Source organism: Sceloporus undulatus, chromosome 2 (assembly GCF_019175285.1).
Source record: "Sceloporus undulatus isolate JIND9_A2432 ecotype Alabama chromosome 2, SceUnd_v1.1, whole genome shotgun sequence".
NCBI lineage: Eukaryota > Metazoa > Chordata > Lepidosauria > Squamata > Phrynosomatidae > Sceloporus > Sceloporus undulatus.
In genome coordinates, this window is record NC_056523.1 from 90,312,341 (window position 1) to 90,328,472 (window position 16,132).

The 16,132-nt window shown below is 40.9% G+C and overlaps 1 protein-coding gene across 3 annotated transcripts in view; it reads left to right on the forward strand.

Moving 5' to 3' along the window:
• The window catches only part of CCDC69 (coiled-coil domain containing 69), a 53,783-nt gene extending 38,121 nt beyond the window's left edge, over window positions 1-15,662 (forward strand). For all 3 annotated transcript variants that reach the window (XM_042455744.1, XM_042455746.1, XM_042455745.1), the window contains exons 3-9: window positions 299-459; window positions 4,792-4,879; window positions 8,078-8,151; window positions 9,180-9,281; window positions 10,257-10,376; window positions 11,081-11,178; window positions 13,769-15,662. In XM_042455744.1, coding sequence (XP_042311678.1) covers window positions 299-459; window positions 4,792-4,879; window positions 8,078-8,151; window positions 9,180-9,281; window positions 10,257-10,376; window positions 11,081-11,178; window positions 13,769-13,934 — 809 coding nt within the window. In that variant the 3' untranslated portion in view covers window positions 13,935-15,662. The remainder of the gene's footprint in view (window positions 1-298; window positions 460-4,791; window positions 4,880-8,077; window positions 8,152-9,179; window positions 9,282-10,256; window positions 10,377-11,080; window positions 11,179-13,768) is intronic.
• The last annotated feature ends 470 nt before the right edge of the window (window positions 15,663-16,132 follow it).

A 16,132-nucleotide genomic window follows, 5' to 3' on the forward strand; every position in this document is an offset into this window, starting at 1 on the left:
GATGATTTGAACCTCAGTTTTTGCCATGACCAGTGGCAAAGGATCATGGATGTTGAAGTAAAAAAAATCTGGAATGCCTCCCCCACACACAAACACACATCCCATCTGTATTTCAAACACTTCTCCATGGCCAGCTTTAGAGTTAGGTCAGAAATGTTTTTCAGCACAGGGCTCCCAGATTTGAATGTGGAAGCTTATTTACCACTAAAAGGAAAATGAAGATAATGATTATGAGAATGAAAGCTGTTTACATATACGGTACTGTCTTTTTTTCTCTCTCCTCTTATCCTTGAACAAGTCAACACAGTCCATTTACACGAGGAAGCAGAGAAATGTAATGCTGAGCTGCTGGAGAAGCAGAAAAATGAGACCACAAGATTGCAACAACAACACCAGGAGTGTCTAAAGGAAGCTTACCTGGCTGAGAGTGAGAGACTTAGCCAAGATGTTAAAATCCAGGTTGGGGTTCTCCTTTTCAATGTTCTTCATATCCTGAATAGGATTTGACTGGTTTGATTGGTTTTTAGCTACATCTCCCTTTGTTTATGGGATCCATTCCTCTCCCCTCATCAGGACTGGCTCTACTATTAGGCAAAGTGAAATGGCTGCTATAGGTGACAGCTCTTGGGGGGAGTGAGGAATGTAGAAGAATATACTGAAAACTGCATTGTGTTTGCCATACTGTCTGCCCAGTAGGCCCTAAGCTAGCTTTCTGCCATTGATGCAGTCAAGGGAGCAGGTGTTAAAAGAAAGTTATGCTTTTGTATGTAGGATTTGGAAGGCAGAGGGAGGCATCATTGTGTCCTTTACTTCAGGCAGCAAAACATCCTAGGTCAATCTTAATATTGACCACTCTTGTTCAGCAGACCACATGATGACCAGAGCCATCTACAGGCAACACTGGCTCTTCAGCTTAGTAACTGAGATGAGAAATCTCCCCCTACAGTCTGTTACGACATTCATGTCAAAGGGACTACCATTATCTTTTATTCAGCAGTAGTTGACCGTTCACAGTTATAGAAGAGGGTAAAGGAGTTTATTAGACAGATTTTTAATACATTCTTGAGGGTCACTGCATACCGTCAAGAGATTGGTGTCATTTTGTGAAAGATGAGCATTTTTAGCCTGCTACCTGCCTCTAGAAAACCCATATGCTTTTACACATTATGGAGTTGATGTTTACCTAACTAACAAGCAAGCAAGCAAGCAAACATTTATCCTTGTATGTTAGTCCTCATGAAATGAATGTCTGATCAATTTGACCAATGCAGGTTTCTTCTGCCTTTGACAACTCTCACCCTGCCTCAGTGGTCAGTCAAAAAGCAAAATTCATTCATGGACTCATATATAACACTGATTGAGCTCACCAAATTAGATGCAATGGAATACACTAGTAGTCCCGTTCATGGGACCTGTTGTCAAGTTCTGTTGTACATGCTGAGTCAATGTACAGCCATAATGGTTGCTTGTCCCAGATGAGTAAAAGGAAATGGGGTGTATCTTGTGCAGTTGTATTATTCATACAGCCAACTGCTTTGGTAGAATACAAATAGATTGTAGTTGTAACAGTGGTCAACATTAATCTTAACCAGCTCTTGAGGTCTTATTAGCATGTATAGAATTCTAATAATGCATACATTTGGAAGGACAATTATTTGGTAATATGTTTAAAAATGTTCCTCAATTTATGGAAATCTCTCTACAACATTCCTTCTGAGTTTCAGATGACAATAGCAAACTTTCTCTGAACAAATCTTGCCAAGAAAACCCCATGATAGGTTTCCCCTTAGGGTTGCCACAACACACACACACACACACACACACACACACACACACACCTGCCTATTTGGTTGACATACTCTGAAGTGAGTAAAAACACTTTCATTTCTAGAAAATTTGTGTTGAATCTGTTGTTTTGCCACTTTTGCTTGACCAATAAACAGATAGACAAACTAATTTGGTGTCTCTGAAAATTTGTAACATGTAAGCAAAGACACAGTTCTTTGTTCGTGTCACTTTGCATTTTAGTTTTTGAAATAAAATATTTAAAATGAGATATTTTCTTTGGAGAAGAGTAGACAAGTAAAAATAGAGATAGAACATACAAAGGATTTTTGGAAAGACATGGATGTAATGAAGAATGTTAGGTAGAAATAAAAACTGATTTTTAAATTTTCAACAAAAGCAAGATAGGAAGTACGAAGTTTAACACAGGCCTCATTCCCACTGGGTTATAAAGCGGATTATAGGATATCATTCCCATTTGAATGTGTGTTCAATCCTCATTACAGGGACATTGTTCCCATTATACAGTAATTCAGATTTGATCCTCATTTGATTGATTCTCTATTTATAACCCGAATCAGCTGTGTTCTATCCTGACACCACTTTTCCAGCAGTTCTTTTGCCATGGACTGTGTCCGATCCAGGGTAAATTAATGGGAATGTCAAGGGTGTCCGATTCAAGTAGTTGTTTGTTTGTAATGTAATGTAATGTAATGTAATATAGTTTATTCGGTCTTTGACCAGTATAAGAAATAAAAAGAAAAGAAAAGCAGCATCAGTATAATTGTTTGTTTGTTGTAGGCTGCCCTTGAGTCAGCCTTGGTTCATGGCGACCTTGTGAATGATACATCTCCAATCCTCTCTATCCTTAGTTCTGCTTAGGTCTTGCAGGCTTAGGCTTATTTGAGTGGGATGCACCGCTCCTTGCGCCTCGCAAGCGCACTGTAAGAACCATTCTGTTTCTCCATATTCTGTTTTGACAGTAGCCTCTTGTCTTAAGTACAGATTTTTTATCAGGACTGTCAAATGTAGTGGCACTCCCATTTGTTTAACAGCATTCCATAGCTTCTCATGATCTATGCAGTCAAAGACTTTGCTATAGTCCATAAAGCACATGCTTATTTTCTTCTTGAATTCCTTGGTTCATTCCATTAGCCATCATATATTTGCAATGTAGTTCCTAGTGCCTTTTCCTTTCCTGAACCCAACTTGTACCTCTGTTAATTCTTGTACCAAATTCTTGTACCTGAATTCAAAACTGAAATGATGAATTCAGTTGTGTAATTTACAATTTGCATTCTGAAAATCTCTTACATTTTTGCTTTGAACAAGATCCCACCATGTTCTTATTCCCAAGCATGTCAGCATATAATTGCCACTTCAGTACTCTACTGACTGATCTTTATGTATCCAAGAACAATAGAGCTGGCCTCAGCACCTGTACTTGAGAATTAAGCCCTACTGAAGTCAGTGAGATCTAAGTTAGAATTAGGCAGTAAGTATAGCAATGCAACATTCAGTCAGAGATAATGGGAGCTCAAATAATTTTTTCCCCCACCGTTAGTTCTAAAAAGGAAATTGTTTGGTTCTTATTACTTGTTTGTGGAGTGAACAGGCATGTATACAATGATGAATCCATGTGCTGTTTTACAAAGTATTTACTTTACTGAAACTGCGTATGCAAGCTCTAACTGTACAGATTCTGTACTGATAGATTTTTGGCAACACAGCATCAGGAATACAGTGAACTCTTTAAAGAATTCTCAGTCCATTTAAAGAAACAAGGTAACTATTTTTAGCATCTATAGCTCAGCTTTCTTTTCCTTGGTGAGTATAGGAGGGAACAAGGCAGTTGTAAAAGAGGAATAAGAAGTCACGTAGAACATCTTTCCAAAAAAGTAATGCTAAGTCTGTATTCCAGGGAGCCCTGGGATAGTCAGCAGTGGGAGATAAACCTCCCTCAAAGACAGCTTGACACTTCTATCATTCTTCACCAACAATGTGCAAATGTAGGAGAGTGCTTGGATGCATTCCAATACTGTTCAATAAGATAGCCATGTGATCACTATGTTAGTCTGTTTCAGCATGAAAAGGCATAAAGTATTCCATTACCATCATTAAATATACTGTCTTATTCCAGCATAAGCCTTCATGGATTTCAGTCAATTCCAGGGCAGGTATGGTCCAAATGAAGATTTAGATGTATTAGTACATCTCTGCTTTGCTATAGATCAGTAAAGAGTTCTCATTTCCTTGTTTGTTTAAGGGAAGAGAAATTGGCAGCAAAATCCCCATCTTCGTCATCATCTCCTCCATCTCCAGATCTTTAACTGCTGGTCTGGAGCTATTTGTTTAGCTGTTATTTAGTGCCCTGAATATGAGTACTAATTAGTTGCCTTTCTCCAGGTCTATGTGGAATTCTCCTGGCCACTTTCTAAGTATTGTATTACAATTAGGGATATACACGAGGATGAATTATTAAAATACTTATCTTCCTGCTGGGAAAAAAGCCTAATATTCTCCTATGGTATTACCCCCCATATTCATACTCCTGAAGTGTTGCACAGCAATTATTTTGGGGAGAAAAACATGAATTTTCTCATACAAAAGCACTATTTTTTCTGTGCAGAAAACAGAATTTTCTTACAGGAAACTGTGCAGAAGACATTTTGTTTATGCATGTGTGCACAAAATGCCTGAATTTTTTTCTCCTCAGAATAAAGTATGTGATACTTTAGGTGCTGAATACCAGGAGGAAATTGTACAAATTAATTATTCTTCCTGGTAGGCCTTCCCAACCTGCAGAAAAGTCATTTTTTCAATCTGGGAATGAATCATTTAATATTCTTTCCATCCCTAGTTAGAATCCTTGATCTATAGTTACTGGAACTGTGAAAATTTGCTTTTGGGGGGGTCTCACACTCACAGACTTCCCTGGTCAGCATGGCTGCTATTACTGAGTGTTAGCAGTGTAACATTCTATATTACTTCTGTTTTCTTTTCTAGGTAGAAAAAGACAAGAATTTAGAGTGTAAACAGCAACTCTCTGAGCAGTATAACCTCCTAAAGAGAGAACAGGAAGAAAGACTCAGAGGTAAGAGCCAAAATGTGTTTTACAACAAATCTGGGGCTGCATCTGCACTGCATACTTAATGCAGTTTGACACCACTTTAACTGCCATGGCTCAATGCTATAGAATTCTGGGATTTGTATTTAGCCCTTTCTGTCAGAGAACTCTGGTGCCACAATGAACTACAAATCCTAGGATTTCATAAGATGTCAGATTGCATTAATTTTGGAGTGGGGCAACAGCCTAAGCTTCCTCATGCTTCTGTTAAAGTAGAAAGGTAAGTAATTCCCATGTTGGATTTTGGTGTGATACTTTTTTTTTTACTTGTTGGAGTCACTGTGATAGAAGCAGCTGTATGATGGGCAGAAATTTAAAGACATATGGACTTTGTCAGGGCAACAACAATGAAAAGCAGATAGCAGTACCTAATTTCCACTTTGAAGCCAAGTTCTACAGATAAGTAGATCTGACCCAGTCATATGTAGAATAGCCCCTAACTAATTTGTCCCATTGATCTGAATGTGCCTACATTAAAGATTAGAGAGCCAGCATAGTATAGTATTTAGAGCATTAGACTATGACTCTGGAGAGCAGGCTTTGAATTCCCTCAGCTGTAGAAACCCATGGGCAAGCTAGACTCTCTCAGCCTCAGAGGAAGGCAAAGGTAAACTCACTCTAAACAAATCTTGCCAAGAAAACTCTTTGATAGGGTAGCTTTAGGGTTGCCATAAGTTGGAAACAGCTAGAATGCACACAACAGCAACAACAAACAAACAATTCTAAAGATTATTTAGGCTAGCTCAAATCCAATTTTGAAGCTTACCTTGGTGGACTTAAAGCTAGAGTTCTAGCAGTGATGTTATGAAACAGTTTAGTTGGCAGAAATTCCCACATTTGCCTCTCTTGGATTTCCATTTTAATAATAATAATAATAATAATTATTATTATTATTATTATTTCCCGCCTCTCCCTGCGGATCAAAGTGGGATTACAACAATAGAAATAACATTACAGTACAAGATAAAAAACTACAATTTCATATAAAATACACTGAATAAAACAGTAAAACCGCTATCAATACAATACGTAGACTAAATCATAATTTAAAATACATATCTTTACAAATAGAAGTGGGGTGTTTCTAACTCTCTTAATACAGATGAAGTTAATAGGCCTGCCAGAAGAGATCCATCTTAAGTGCCTTCTTAAAGGCATCTAAAGTGGTAATGAGACAGATCTCCTCCGGCAAGCCATTCCATAATTTAGGAACTACAGCAGTAAATGCCCTGTGGGAAATTGTTGTTAACCTGGTGTTTACATACTCTAATAAGTTCTTCCCGGTTGTTCTGAGAGTGTGGGGCGGATTGTGTAGGGAGAGGCGTTCCCTCAAGTAATGCTCCATTCCACCACCATCAAGGGAAAAAAACAAAACTGTCAATGTCATCATCCTTGTGGAAGGAGAGGTCCCCTCCCCTAGTATTATGAGACGTGGTGTTTCAAAAAGCTGGGAAGCAGATGTGGAAAGAAGAAATAACTACTGGCAAGAAACCAGCACACATTGAGTTACCACAGAAGTGTAAGTACAAGAAAGTCACAACAGGAACAGGAGCAGCTTCACATTTCTTTAGTAATGTAGTCATGACCTCAACAAAGGCTTTGGTCACAGAGATATATGTTGAAGGACATAGTGCTAAACTGATGTTTGTATATGAGACATCATCCTATCCTACCATGTCCCTATGTTCTCTGAACATGGTTATAACTATAGAATTTATCGCACGCATTTTCTAGCCCGATCCATGAACTGGACAGGATCGGGCTGGAAGGGGGAAAAATGGGTTTTACTGCACACAGAATTGCTGCTGCATTGCCATTTGACCATGATCTATCCCCAAGCAGTGCTCTGGTGGCCAATTATGGTAAAATGGAAAGCTTCCGTAGTGCTAAAATCAGCCACCAGAGCACAGCTTGGGAACAGATGAAGGTTAGACGACAGCGCAACAGCAATTTTGTGTGCAGTAAACCCCGCTTTCCCCCGTTCCAGCCAGATCGTGTCCAATGCATGGCTCAGAATGGAACATGTGTGTGATAAACTCCTATATGTATGTGCTCAGTGGTATGAAACAATTCCAAATAGATTTTCCAGTTCCAGCTCCTGTTCCCTGGTTAGAGTCTTTCTACACTGTGAGTCATTGTATTTTTAATTTCCTCTGAGGGTCACTGTCAATAGCAGCAGTATAGTTGAGACTTTCTATCCTACGCAGATCTCTGGATTCTCCTTTACATTCTTGAAACAAGAGGCGTGATCTGTTCATGGCAGGGATGGAAAGAATATTCATATTTGTTAATGCCCAAGTTTTTTTTTTTAAAAAAAGGATTCTCAACAATCCCAAAACCACACTGGTGAGAATAATAGACCAGCAAATTTTGCACTATTTTCTCTTGGAATTCAAGCACACTGAAGTGTTATGGAGAAAGTATTATGTGAAGAAGAACATGAAGTTTGTGCAAATAACAGGGTTTTGCATAAAAAAAACCATGGTTTTTTCCACAGAATAATTACCCTACGGATGCCACAGAAGAATAATTGGGATCTTTGAATACTGTGGTGAACATTAATTTTCTTCAGAGGGTTGCATGTCCCAACACCTCACAAAGTGTGCACGTGTGACAAAGCTTTCTCTGTAGCAGCAGCCCAGCTATGGAACTGCCTACTAGGGGAACTTAGACCAGCTCCATCTCTTTTGAGCCTCCAGCAACCTGCTAAAATGGTGATATTCTGTCCAGCCTTTAGTGTTTCTAACTGCTCCATCTGTTTAAGTTCTTTGCTTTAAGATTATTTAAGGACAATTTTTCAATTTTTTTTTAATTAAAGAAGATTTTAATATGCTTGTAAAGTTTGTAACTCTGCATTGTCCTGGTGGGCTGTGCTGGGATATACTCTATATAATCACGTATAAGTCTAGAAATTTTAGTCAAAAAATGGACACAAAAAAACTGAGTTGACTTATCCATGAGTCATTGTATGCACTATACTTGAACCACAAGGGACCATTTCCTGGTGAAACTCAAGAGTGTAATCTGTTCTGGTGGAAGCAGTTAATTTTTCCAAACTGGTTCTGTTTGCATTCAACTGTGTAAAGAGAAACCTTAGATGGGCTAGAGCGTGGCTTGTGTTCCTCCTTGTTTCATCTCCAATGTTGTTCTGTGCTCTTTCCACAGAACTCCAGAAAGCACATGACCAAGAGAGGCATCTTCTGATGGAATCCTATGAAAAGTCAAAGTCATCTTTACAGGTGCTCTTGCCTATGCTCCAAAGAGCAGAGAACTCCTGATTAAAATGCAGAAAAAAGACAGCCCAGATCCTTCTTGTTATGCTAAACTTTCAAAGTACTGTACTGTAGGCTTACTGTACAGTACTGTACTGTACTGTACTGCATGATGTAGTGGTGTGAATGTTGAACTGGGACTCTGGAGTTGTTGCTGTGCATCTTCAAGTATTTTCCCATTAATGGCCATCCTAAGGCAAACCTATCATGGGGTTTTCTTGGCAAGTTTTTTCAGAAGGGGTTTGCTATTGCCATCCTCTCACGCTGAGAGAGTGTGACTTGCCCAAGATAGCCCAGTGAATTTACGTGGCAGAGCCAGGATTTGTACCCTGGTCTCATGGAGTCATAGTCCAGCACTCAAACCACTACACCACTCTGGCTCTCTGTGACTCTGGAAATCAGGCTTCAATTCCTTGCTCAGCCATGAAACTCACTGGGTGACCTTGGGCAAGTCACACTATTCTCAGCCAAGACAAAGGCAACCCCCCCCCCCGAAGAAACTTGCCAAGAAAATTCCCTGATAGGGTTGCCCTAGGGTGGCCATTAGTTGAGAAAGACTTGGAGGCACACCTGCATCACAGTCCAACACTCAAACCACTACACCATGCTGGCTCTCGGGTTCACTTTAGGGTAGTCATAAGTCAGAAATGACTTAGAGGCACACAGAAAAGCAAAACACTACAGTTCAAATAATGTTTTTAAAAAGTAAATCACAGGTTAGTGGGCTTTCTGAGTCAGGACCCTGGTGTTGAGCAGTGTCTTTAATTCTTTGCCTCCCCACTACTATCTTCATCTGGATTAGGTCCTCTGTGTCTTGTATTTGCCAATTTCATTTATGGTACTGGTTGAAAAACACTTATCTAGTTTACTGACTAGCATAATCTAAGCTTTCTATGGCATGGTGCTTGTCTGCGTGGGGAAATAGTGAGAGATGCATGCTTCTGTTGGAGTTGTGAATTTGTACTAATGCATTCAGCCTCATCTTCCTGCTTTAGGAGACTATAGACAAATTGAGTTCCCAGATGAAGTCCTTTGAAGAGAAAATGAAACGAGTGGAGGAATCAATCCTGAGCAGAGATTATAAGAAGCACATCCAGGTACAAAAGCAGACATAATCTATTGTGTAGAATGTATTTGTTTATGAAAAGAGGAACAATGCCACCTCCTCCTATCATTAACCCACTTCCCCTCACATATTTAGAGGAGGAGCAAAAATACATGTGCTAATCCCATCTCCAGATCCTTACTGGTCCTAGACCCAAAATTTGCACATGGAAGGAATAAGCTTGATACATTTAGCTTGTCCAGCAGATATTTTGGAATATGAATCCATGTTTCAGCATACAGAAGAAGAGTTCTTAAGGGGAACGAAGTTTCCTGACTATGAAAAAAGAAGAAGAGGTTTTAAAAAGCATTAAGATGCTTTTGCTTGATGTCATGGCCAACAAACCAGGACCTTGGCCTGTTAGACATTTTGGACTACAACCCTCACAGTTTTCCAGGCTGGATGGTGAAGTCTAGTAACTGAAATCCAAAGCATCCATAGTTCCCAACATAGCATCATGTAATCCAGTGCATCTAACCAGGGCATAAATTTCATTTAACTCAGTGGGACTTGCGTCTGAGCAGGTAAGCATATATTTGCACTTCAAGCAGTGTATCAGCATGAGTGAATTAGAATCATAGAATCATAGAGCTGAAAAAGACCACAAGGGCCATTCCATCCAACCTTCTGCTATGCAGGAACTCTCAGTCAAAGCATCCCTGACAGATAGCCATCCAGCCTCTGTTTAAAGACCTCCAAAGGTCCTGACAGTTAGAAACACACACACAGTGCATACACTGAGAAACCCATTGAGCTCAATGGGACTTACTCAGTGATAAAGATAATTTTATTGCAGTTGTAGTTTCTCCCCAACATGGGAAGACAGTGACCCTCTGGGTGACGTTTTGTTTCTGTAAGGCTTTGTGCATGTATGCTTGCATGTATACATTAGTATAAGAATGTGACATGGTTGCTGCCAGCCTTCGGATTCAGGTTGTATGTTTACATTTCCCATCTTGTTTTCTAGGATTATGGGAGTCCCAGCCAATTCTGGGAACAGGAACTAGAGAGTTTGCATTTTGTCATTGAGATGAAGAATGAACGCATCCACCACTTGGACAAAAAGCTATTGAATCTGGAAACAGTGGTGAGCTTGCCTGAGTTTTTAGTATTTCATAAATCTTTGTGGACGTTAGTAAAAACATCTGAGATTAGGAACCCTTAGGCTGTATACATAAGCAACTTCACTGTACCTTTGAAAACTAGTAAGTCATTGTGGTTTTTCTTTCCCCTGGGGATTGGAAAAGCTACCTTTTTGGACAACAGTTTCCAGAATACTTGTGCCAGCAGAAAGATGGCTCCTAGGGTTTAATCTGCACTGCAGAAATAATGCAGTTTGTTACTGCTTTAACTGCCATGGCTTCATCTTATCAAGTTCTGCGTTTTGTATTTTGCTGTGACACCAAAATTCTCTAACAGAGAAGGTTAAAAATCTTACAGAACTACAAACCCAGAATTCTATAGTACTGAGACATGGTAATTCAAGCAGTGTCAAACTGCATTATTTTTGCAGTGCAGTTTAGACCTCGAAGAACATATGCAACATACTGACCCACTAACATGTCCAGTCTTTACACCCTGAAGGTCTACAAATATGAGGGTGCTATTGTCCTCCAAAAATATTGTCTCAGTATCCTTATTAGTGTTCAGCCTTCTGAGAAGTGCTTTCCATAGGATGACATTTTGACAAAGTACTGCGGCTCTGTGCTTTTACTTGATCTAACGGGGAAAATAGTGGATGTTTTCTGTGTCCACAGTATTGTGTCCACTCATTCATTTGACCTTTTACAGATGGAGCGAAACTTGTTGCTTGAGGAGAAAGTGAAAACTCTTCAGCAAGAGAATGAAGACCTGCAAGTACGGATGCAGAATCACATAACAGTGACAAGGTACTGAGCTCAGCTGCATGGAGTATCCCTGATACAAAATGTCTTTGTGAAGGGTGTTGGAACTGTGCTACAGAAATACATGCAAAGAAGTGTCCAGAGGAAGATTTAGAGTGACCAAATTCACTGTCTTTGTTCTATGTATACAGGCTATCTAGACAGATCAGCAGTGACAGCATAGCTGTGACAAGCAGTGGCAAGCAAACCAACCAGTTTAGTAGCAACGAAAAGTATCTATAAATTATCTGCTTCCCATGCAACATCCAGTGTCAGTGTGCTCTGTTAAGTACTGGAGAAGTTTTCCCCACAATGCTTAAGAATGGCTGTTGCAATCAGCAATACTGCAAAAGTACAAGGTTTTACTGTGTTCTGGGGTGTTTTTAACCACATTTTTCCTGATTTTACCAGGTGCATGGATTTAATGTGCCCCATCTTGTTTTTAAAAACATGGTCTAGTTTTCAGTTGCTCAAATTACTTCAGTTTCCCTCTTCCCACCCTTTTTTCATGTCACTTCTGAGAACTGCCCTGTGTATTTTAGAGAAGTGGCTATTGCTCAGTGGTAGAGCATGTGCTGTGCATTCAGATGGTTTCAGGTTTAATTCCTGCCAGCTCAAAATAGGTCTAGGAAAGAACCTTGTTTTTATAGAGCGGTAACAATAATTATCTGGAAAAATTATTTTAAAATCATTCAAAAATCAAGAGCAATTATTTGAGGCAGAAGGAGGAGGAGACCGTGCATCTTATTATTTTTTTAAGTATGTATAGAAGCAGAAACAAGAAGGCACTAGTCTGGGTGCGGAAAGGATGACTTGGGGTCATTCCCACTGGCAGGATGAATGGCTTCGTGAATTTGAAAACGATTCTTTAAAAAAACCCGGTCCCTACTATCAAAGGAGATCTTTTCCTTACCCCAGTCCAAGTGACTTAATTTGCCCTGATTGTCATCCCCACTGGCAGCGCTGCTTCAGCATCCCCTGTCAATCATCCATGATGTAAGCAGCTGCCTGGCTTGGAATTGGGGGGCTTGTGGAGGCTGAGAGGGTGTGACCTGAGACTGAGAGAGTGTGATGCTCAAGAGAGATGCAAACGCTGAAGGGTCAGAGGGTCAGAGTAGCGCAAGGGGGAGGAAGAAGGAGGCAGAAGGAGGAAGCAGGAGGAAGGGTCAGTGACCCAGGGGAGAAGAAAGAGGGGGATGAAGGCTTTGGTGGGAGGGTGGGAGGAAAAGGTAGGGGCTTGGGGCCCGACTGAGGAAGAGGAGGAGGAAGAAGGAGGCAGCAGCAGGAGGAGGAGGAGGAGAGGGACCCAGGGAACCTTGGGAAGGGAGGGCACCAGCATCCAGAGAGCCTGGGGGAAGGAGGGCACCGGTATCCAGGGAGCCTAGGGGAAGGAGGGCACCAGCATCCAGGGAGGCTTATAGAAAGGAGGACAGGGCCTCTTTTCCTTTCTTTTTTTCTTTTCTTTTCTTTTGTAAATACAATTAAGCGATAGAGTGGTTTAGCACCTTTGCAAGTAGTTGCTAAACCATTCTGTCGCTTAATCGATTAATTAAATTAATTTTTTTTTTAAAAAAAAGGAACCAAAAGTCACACCAATAAATGACAAGACAGCACTGGGTGACAGGGGCGTGGAGGAATGACATCTCCAAAAAAATGGGGAGGGATGATAAACACCCCTCTGCCATTAGTCCCTCCCCTCCAGAATGCTGTGATTCCAATCTGTTGTTCCCACTTGCTGAACACCCTTTGGAATTGTGTTTTTTTCAAAAGAACCTCTTTTAAGCTAGTGTCTGAAAAAAATGGTTCTTTTGCCTTTGCCTCGCTTCATCATGACAGATTCGATCACATCACGACAGGAACCAGTTTCAAATGGGAACGAGGGCATTTAATTTGCTCAGCGATTCTTTTGATAGTAGGAATGAGCATCAAATGTAAGGTAGATTACAGGACTGGCATCACATGGTGGATCCAGAGGAGCAGATAATTGCACGCAGGAAGGACCTCTCCCTGCTGGTACTGTAGCAAATGCTGTAGCTGAAGACGATAGGTGGGACTCCTGTAGTAGCTGTCTGATGATCTCTCTAAGAGAGATCTTCAGACAAAAAGATCCAGTGAGTGGAGTCCCTAGGGCAGCTGTCTTTTGGCTCTCTTACTTTATGAAGAGTCCCCCTCTGAGTAAGGGATGCAGCTCTAGAGCACAACTGCCAAGGCCTAAATGCCTTGTTTTGAGGAGTCCTTTAGTAGATGAGGAGTCTTGGTGGCATCTCCCATGATGCCTTGCTCTGAACAAGTGCCATTCAGAGTGAACCATCTTAGCCTTCACTGCTCTTTTAGCATCACATTAGCTGCTTTTTGAAAGTGGTACCACTCTTTAGAGAGCAAGCCCAACTGATGGGCAACAGCTAGTGGGTGTGGCAACAGAAAGCAGAGTGGCAACAGAAAAGGACTTGTCCATCTGCCTAAGGCAAAGGGACTTTGTATGCTGTCTCTGACAACTTCTTGTGTTCATATACTTCACTGGCCATGCTGGTTGGGGGATGCTTGGAATTGTTAAGTCCAAAAATTAACTTATCCCAGTTCTGGTTCTGCTTTACAGGCAACTCTCTGATGAGCTCCTCAGTGTTCGTGGGGCCCTGGAGAAGGAGGCACAGCTAAGAGAACAAGCTCACCGGGAGAAGGAAGAATTGCTGTACAGAGTGCTCAATGGTGATCCTGTGCACATCTTCCCTATCTCCACTGAGGCAGCACTCATTGCTACATAGCACTTGGAAAGGCCAAATGGACTGAACATGGGGCAGAGCAAGGGAAAAGAGGAGACTGTTCAATCCTTTCATTCTATCCCTTCTGTTTCCAGCCAGACCGAGAGCTCAGTGCTGTGTGACAACACTATATTGACCGAAAGGTTCTTGAGTACCACATGCTTTTGGTTTTCAGTTTCTTCCAACACTTAAAAAGGATGCATGGTGCTCTCCCCACCAAAAAAGGCCAGCATTAATGCTTGCCAAGATATAAAGTTAAATGTGCTTCCATTTTGAGTGTGCACAAGCAAGCACTGGCCAGGATGGGCTCCTCCCACACTGACCTCCTCACCTAAGGAAGCAACCAAATCAACTACCTCAGATACCAGACTGTATGTGGTAGGGTAGTGTCCCAGTTGCCTTTGGTTTAATATTTCAGTAGCTGTGGCTTTATGTTGGAAGGAGCCACAGAAAATAAGAAGAGGCACACAGATTAAATATACAGGGACCTAACTCCCCCAGTTCCTTCATCAGCTGGATCAAGGATGGATTACATGTGGCCTTCTAAAAGTTGCTGGACTACAAGTTCCATCATCCATCACAATTAACTATGCAAACTAGAGCTGGTGGGGGTTCCAGTCCGACTACATCAGGAGAACGAGACTTTCACCTTGCCTGTGGTAGATATTGCGGGGAGGCAGAATTACATTTCCACAGCTGTTTTGATGTGAGTTGGAGCAAGGAGAGCCAACCTCAAATAATTAAATTAAGAACTTAGATAGAAATGTGAATATTTACAATGAAGGGATGAGTCCCTCCTCTGTTCCATGCTACTTGTTTTTGAAGTACTTGGCAAGCTACAAAGCTAAGTGATTGATTATGCATGGCCACTGGCTGGAGGATTCTTATTTGGAACTAACTCCTAGTAATTAAATTGAGAACTTAGACAGGAGTGTGGATATTTGCAACAAAGGAATGCTTCAGATGTTCTCCAGTCATACACTTATGTTGTTTATAATGGGCTGGGAGAAGTTTCTTTTAAAAAGATTCAACTACAAGGGCAGGGCCTATTTGCTGTGGGCTTTTCCTTTCCAATTACCCCATGATAGCAATTGGCTTCTTGCCCACATGACTGGAGAATGGTTGTACTAGATAAGGAGGTCTCAAGCAGATGAGAGAAAATTTATTCACTTCCCTCCAGCAGTGACAATATTTTAATAGAAAGCATTCTTTCTGTTTTGATGGAATCTTTCTTTCTTTCTTTCAGAGCTTGGAAATGTTGCTTTTTGTACTATATTAAACCTGCTGACCATGCTTACTGGGTTGTTCTGGGAACTGAAATACCAAAAAGTAACTTTGCCAAGCTCTGCTTTGTCATACTGTCAGTTATTAGAGAATAGTGTTATTAGAAATGCCCACAAAATGCAAGCACTAATCCAGGGAGGACTTTTCCTCCTCATGTCACTCTTTTGGGAAGCTACCAAAAGAGGTTGCCCTCTCGTGGCTATGATGCAGCACTGTTAGTTGCAAAGAAAAGAGTAACTGCTTGTCCAAAGTGAAGACACTGTTGCAGAGGCATAGCACATAGACAGACAGTACTATAACAAGAATAATTTGAATTAGAACAAAGTAGGTATGAAAAGTAATCAAGGAGTAGTTTATGCTCCTGTACCAATGGAAATGCTGGCATGTAGCACATTGTGAATGGAGAATGTTGTGAATAAACACTGGCACAGAGGTAATGAAAGACAATGAACTGAGAAACTTTATTTCAGTCTGGGAAACTAAAGCATGGATCCACACAACAGTTGAGTCCCTATCTTGTGCCATGCCACTTGTTTTGGAAGTACTCAGCAAGCTGCAAAACCAGGTGATTGTGCATGGCGATGGCTAGAGCATTCTGGGATTTGCACTCCTACAAGTACTTTTTCCAAGCTCTCCCCCTTAGTGTGGCTTTTTTTCAGTCTGGTCCACCCAATCTCCTGGTGTGTTGGGATACAACTCACTACCTAACTGCACCCTACACCTGGTTGGTGGGCTACAAGTTGGACAAGCCAACTTGTTTCATTTCAGCTACTCAAGTTTTTGCTATTACTGAAACATTTAGGGAACAAAAATGGGAATAACCAGTCTCTTGACAAAACTTTAATTTCCATTCATCACATACAATACACTTACATCTGAATAGGAAAGAGTTTGTTATGGAGAAGGTACATGCCCAC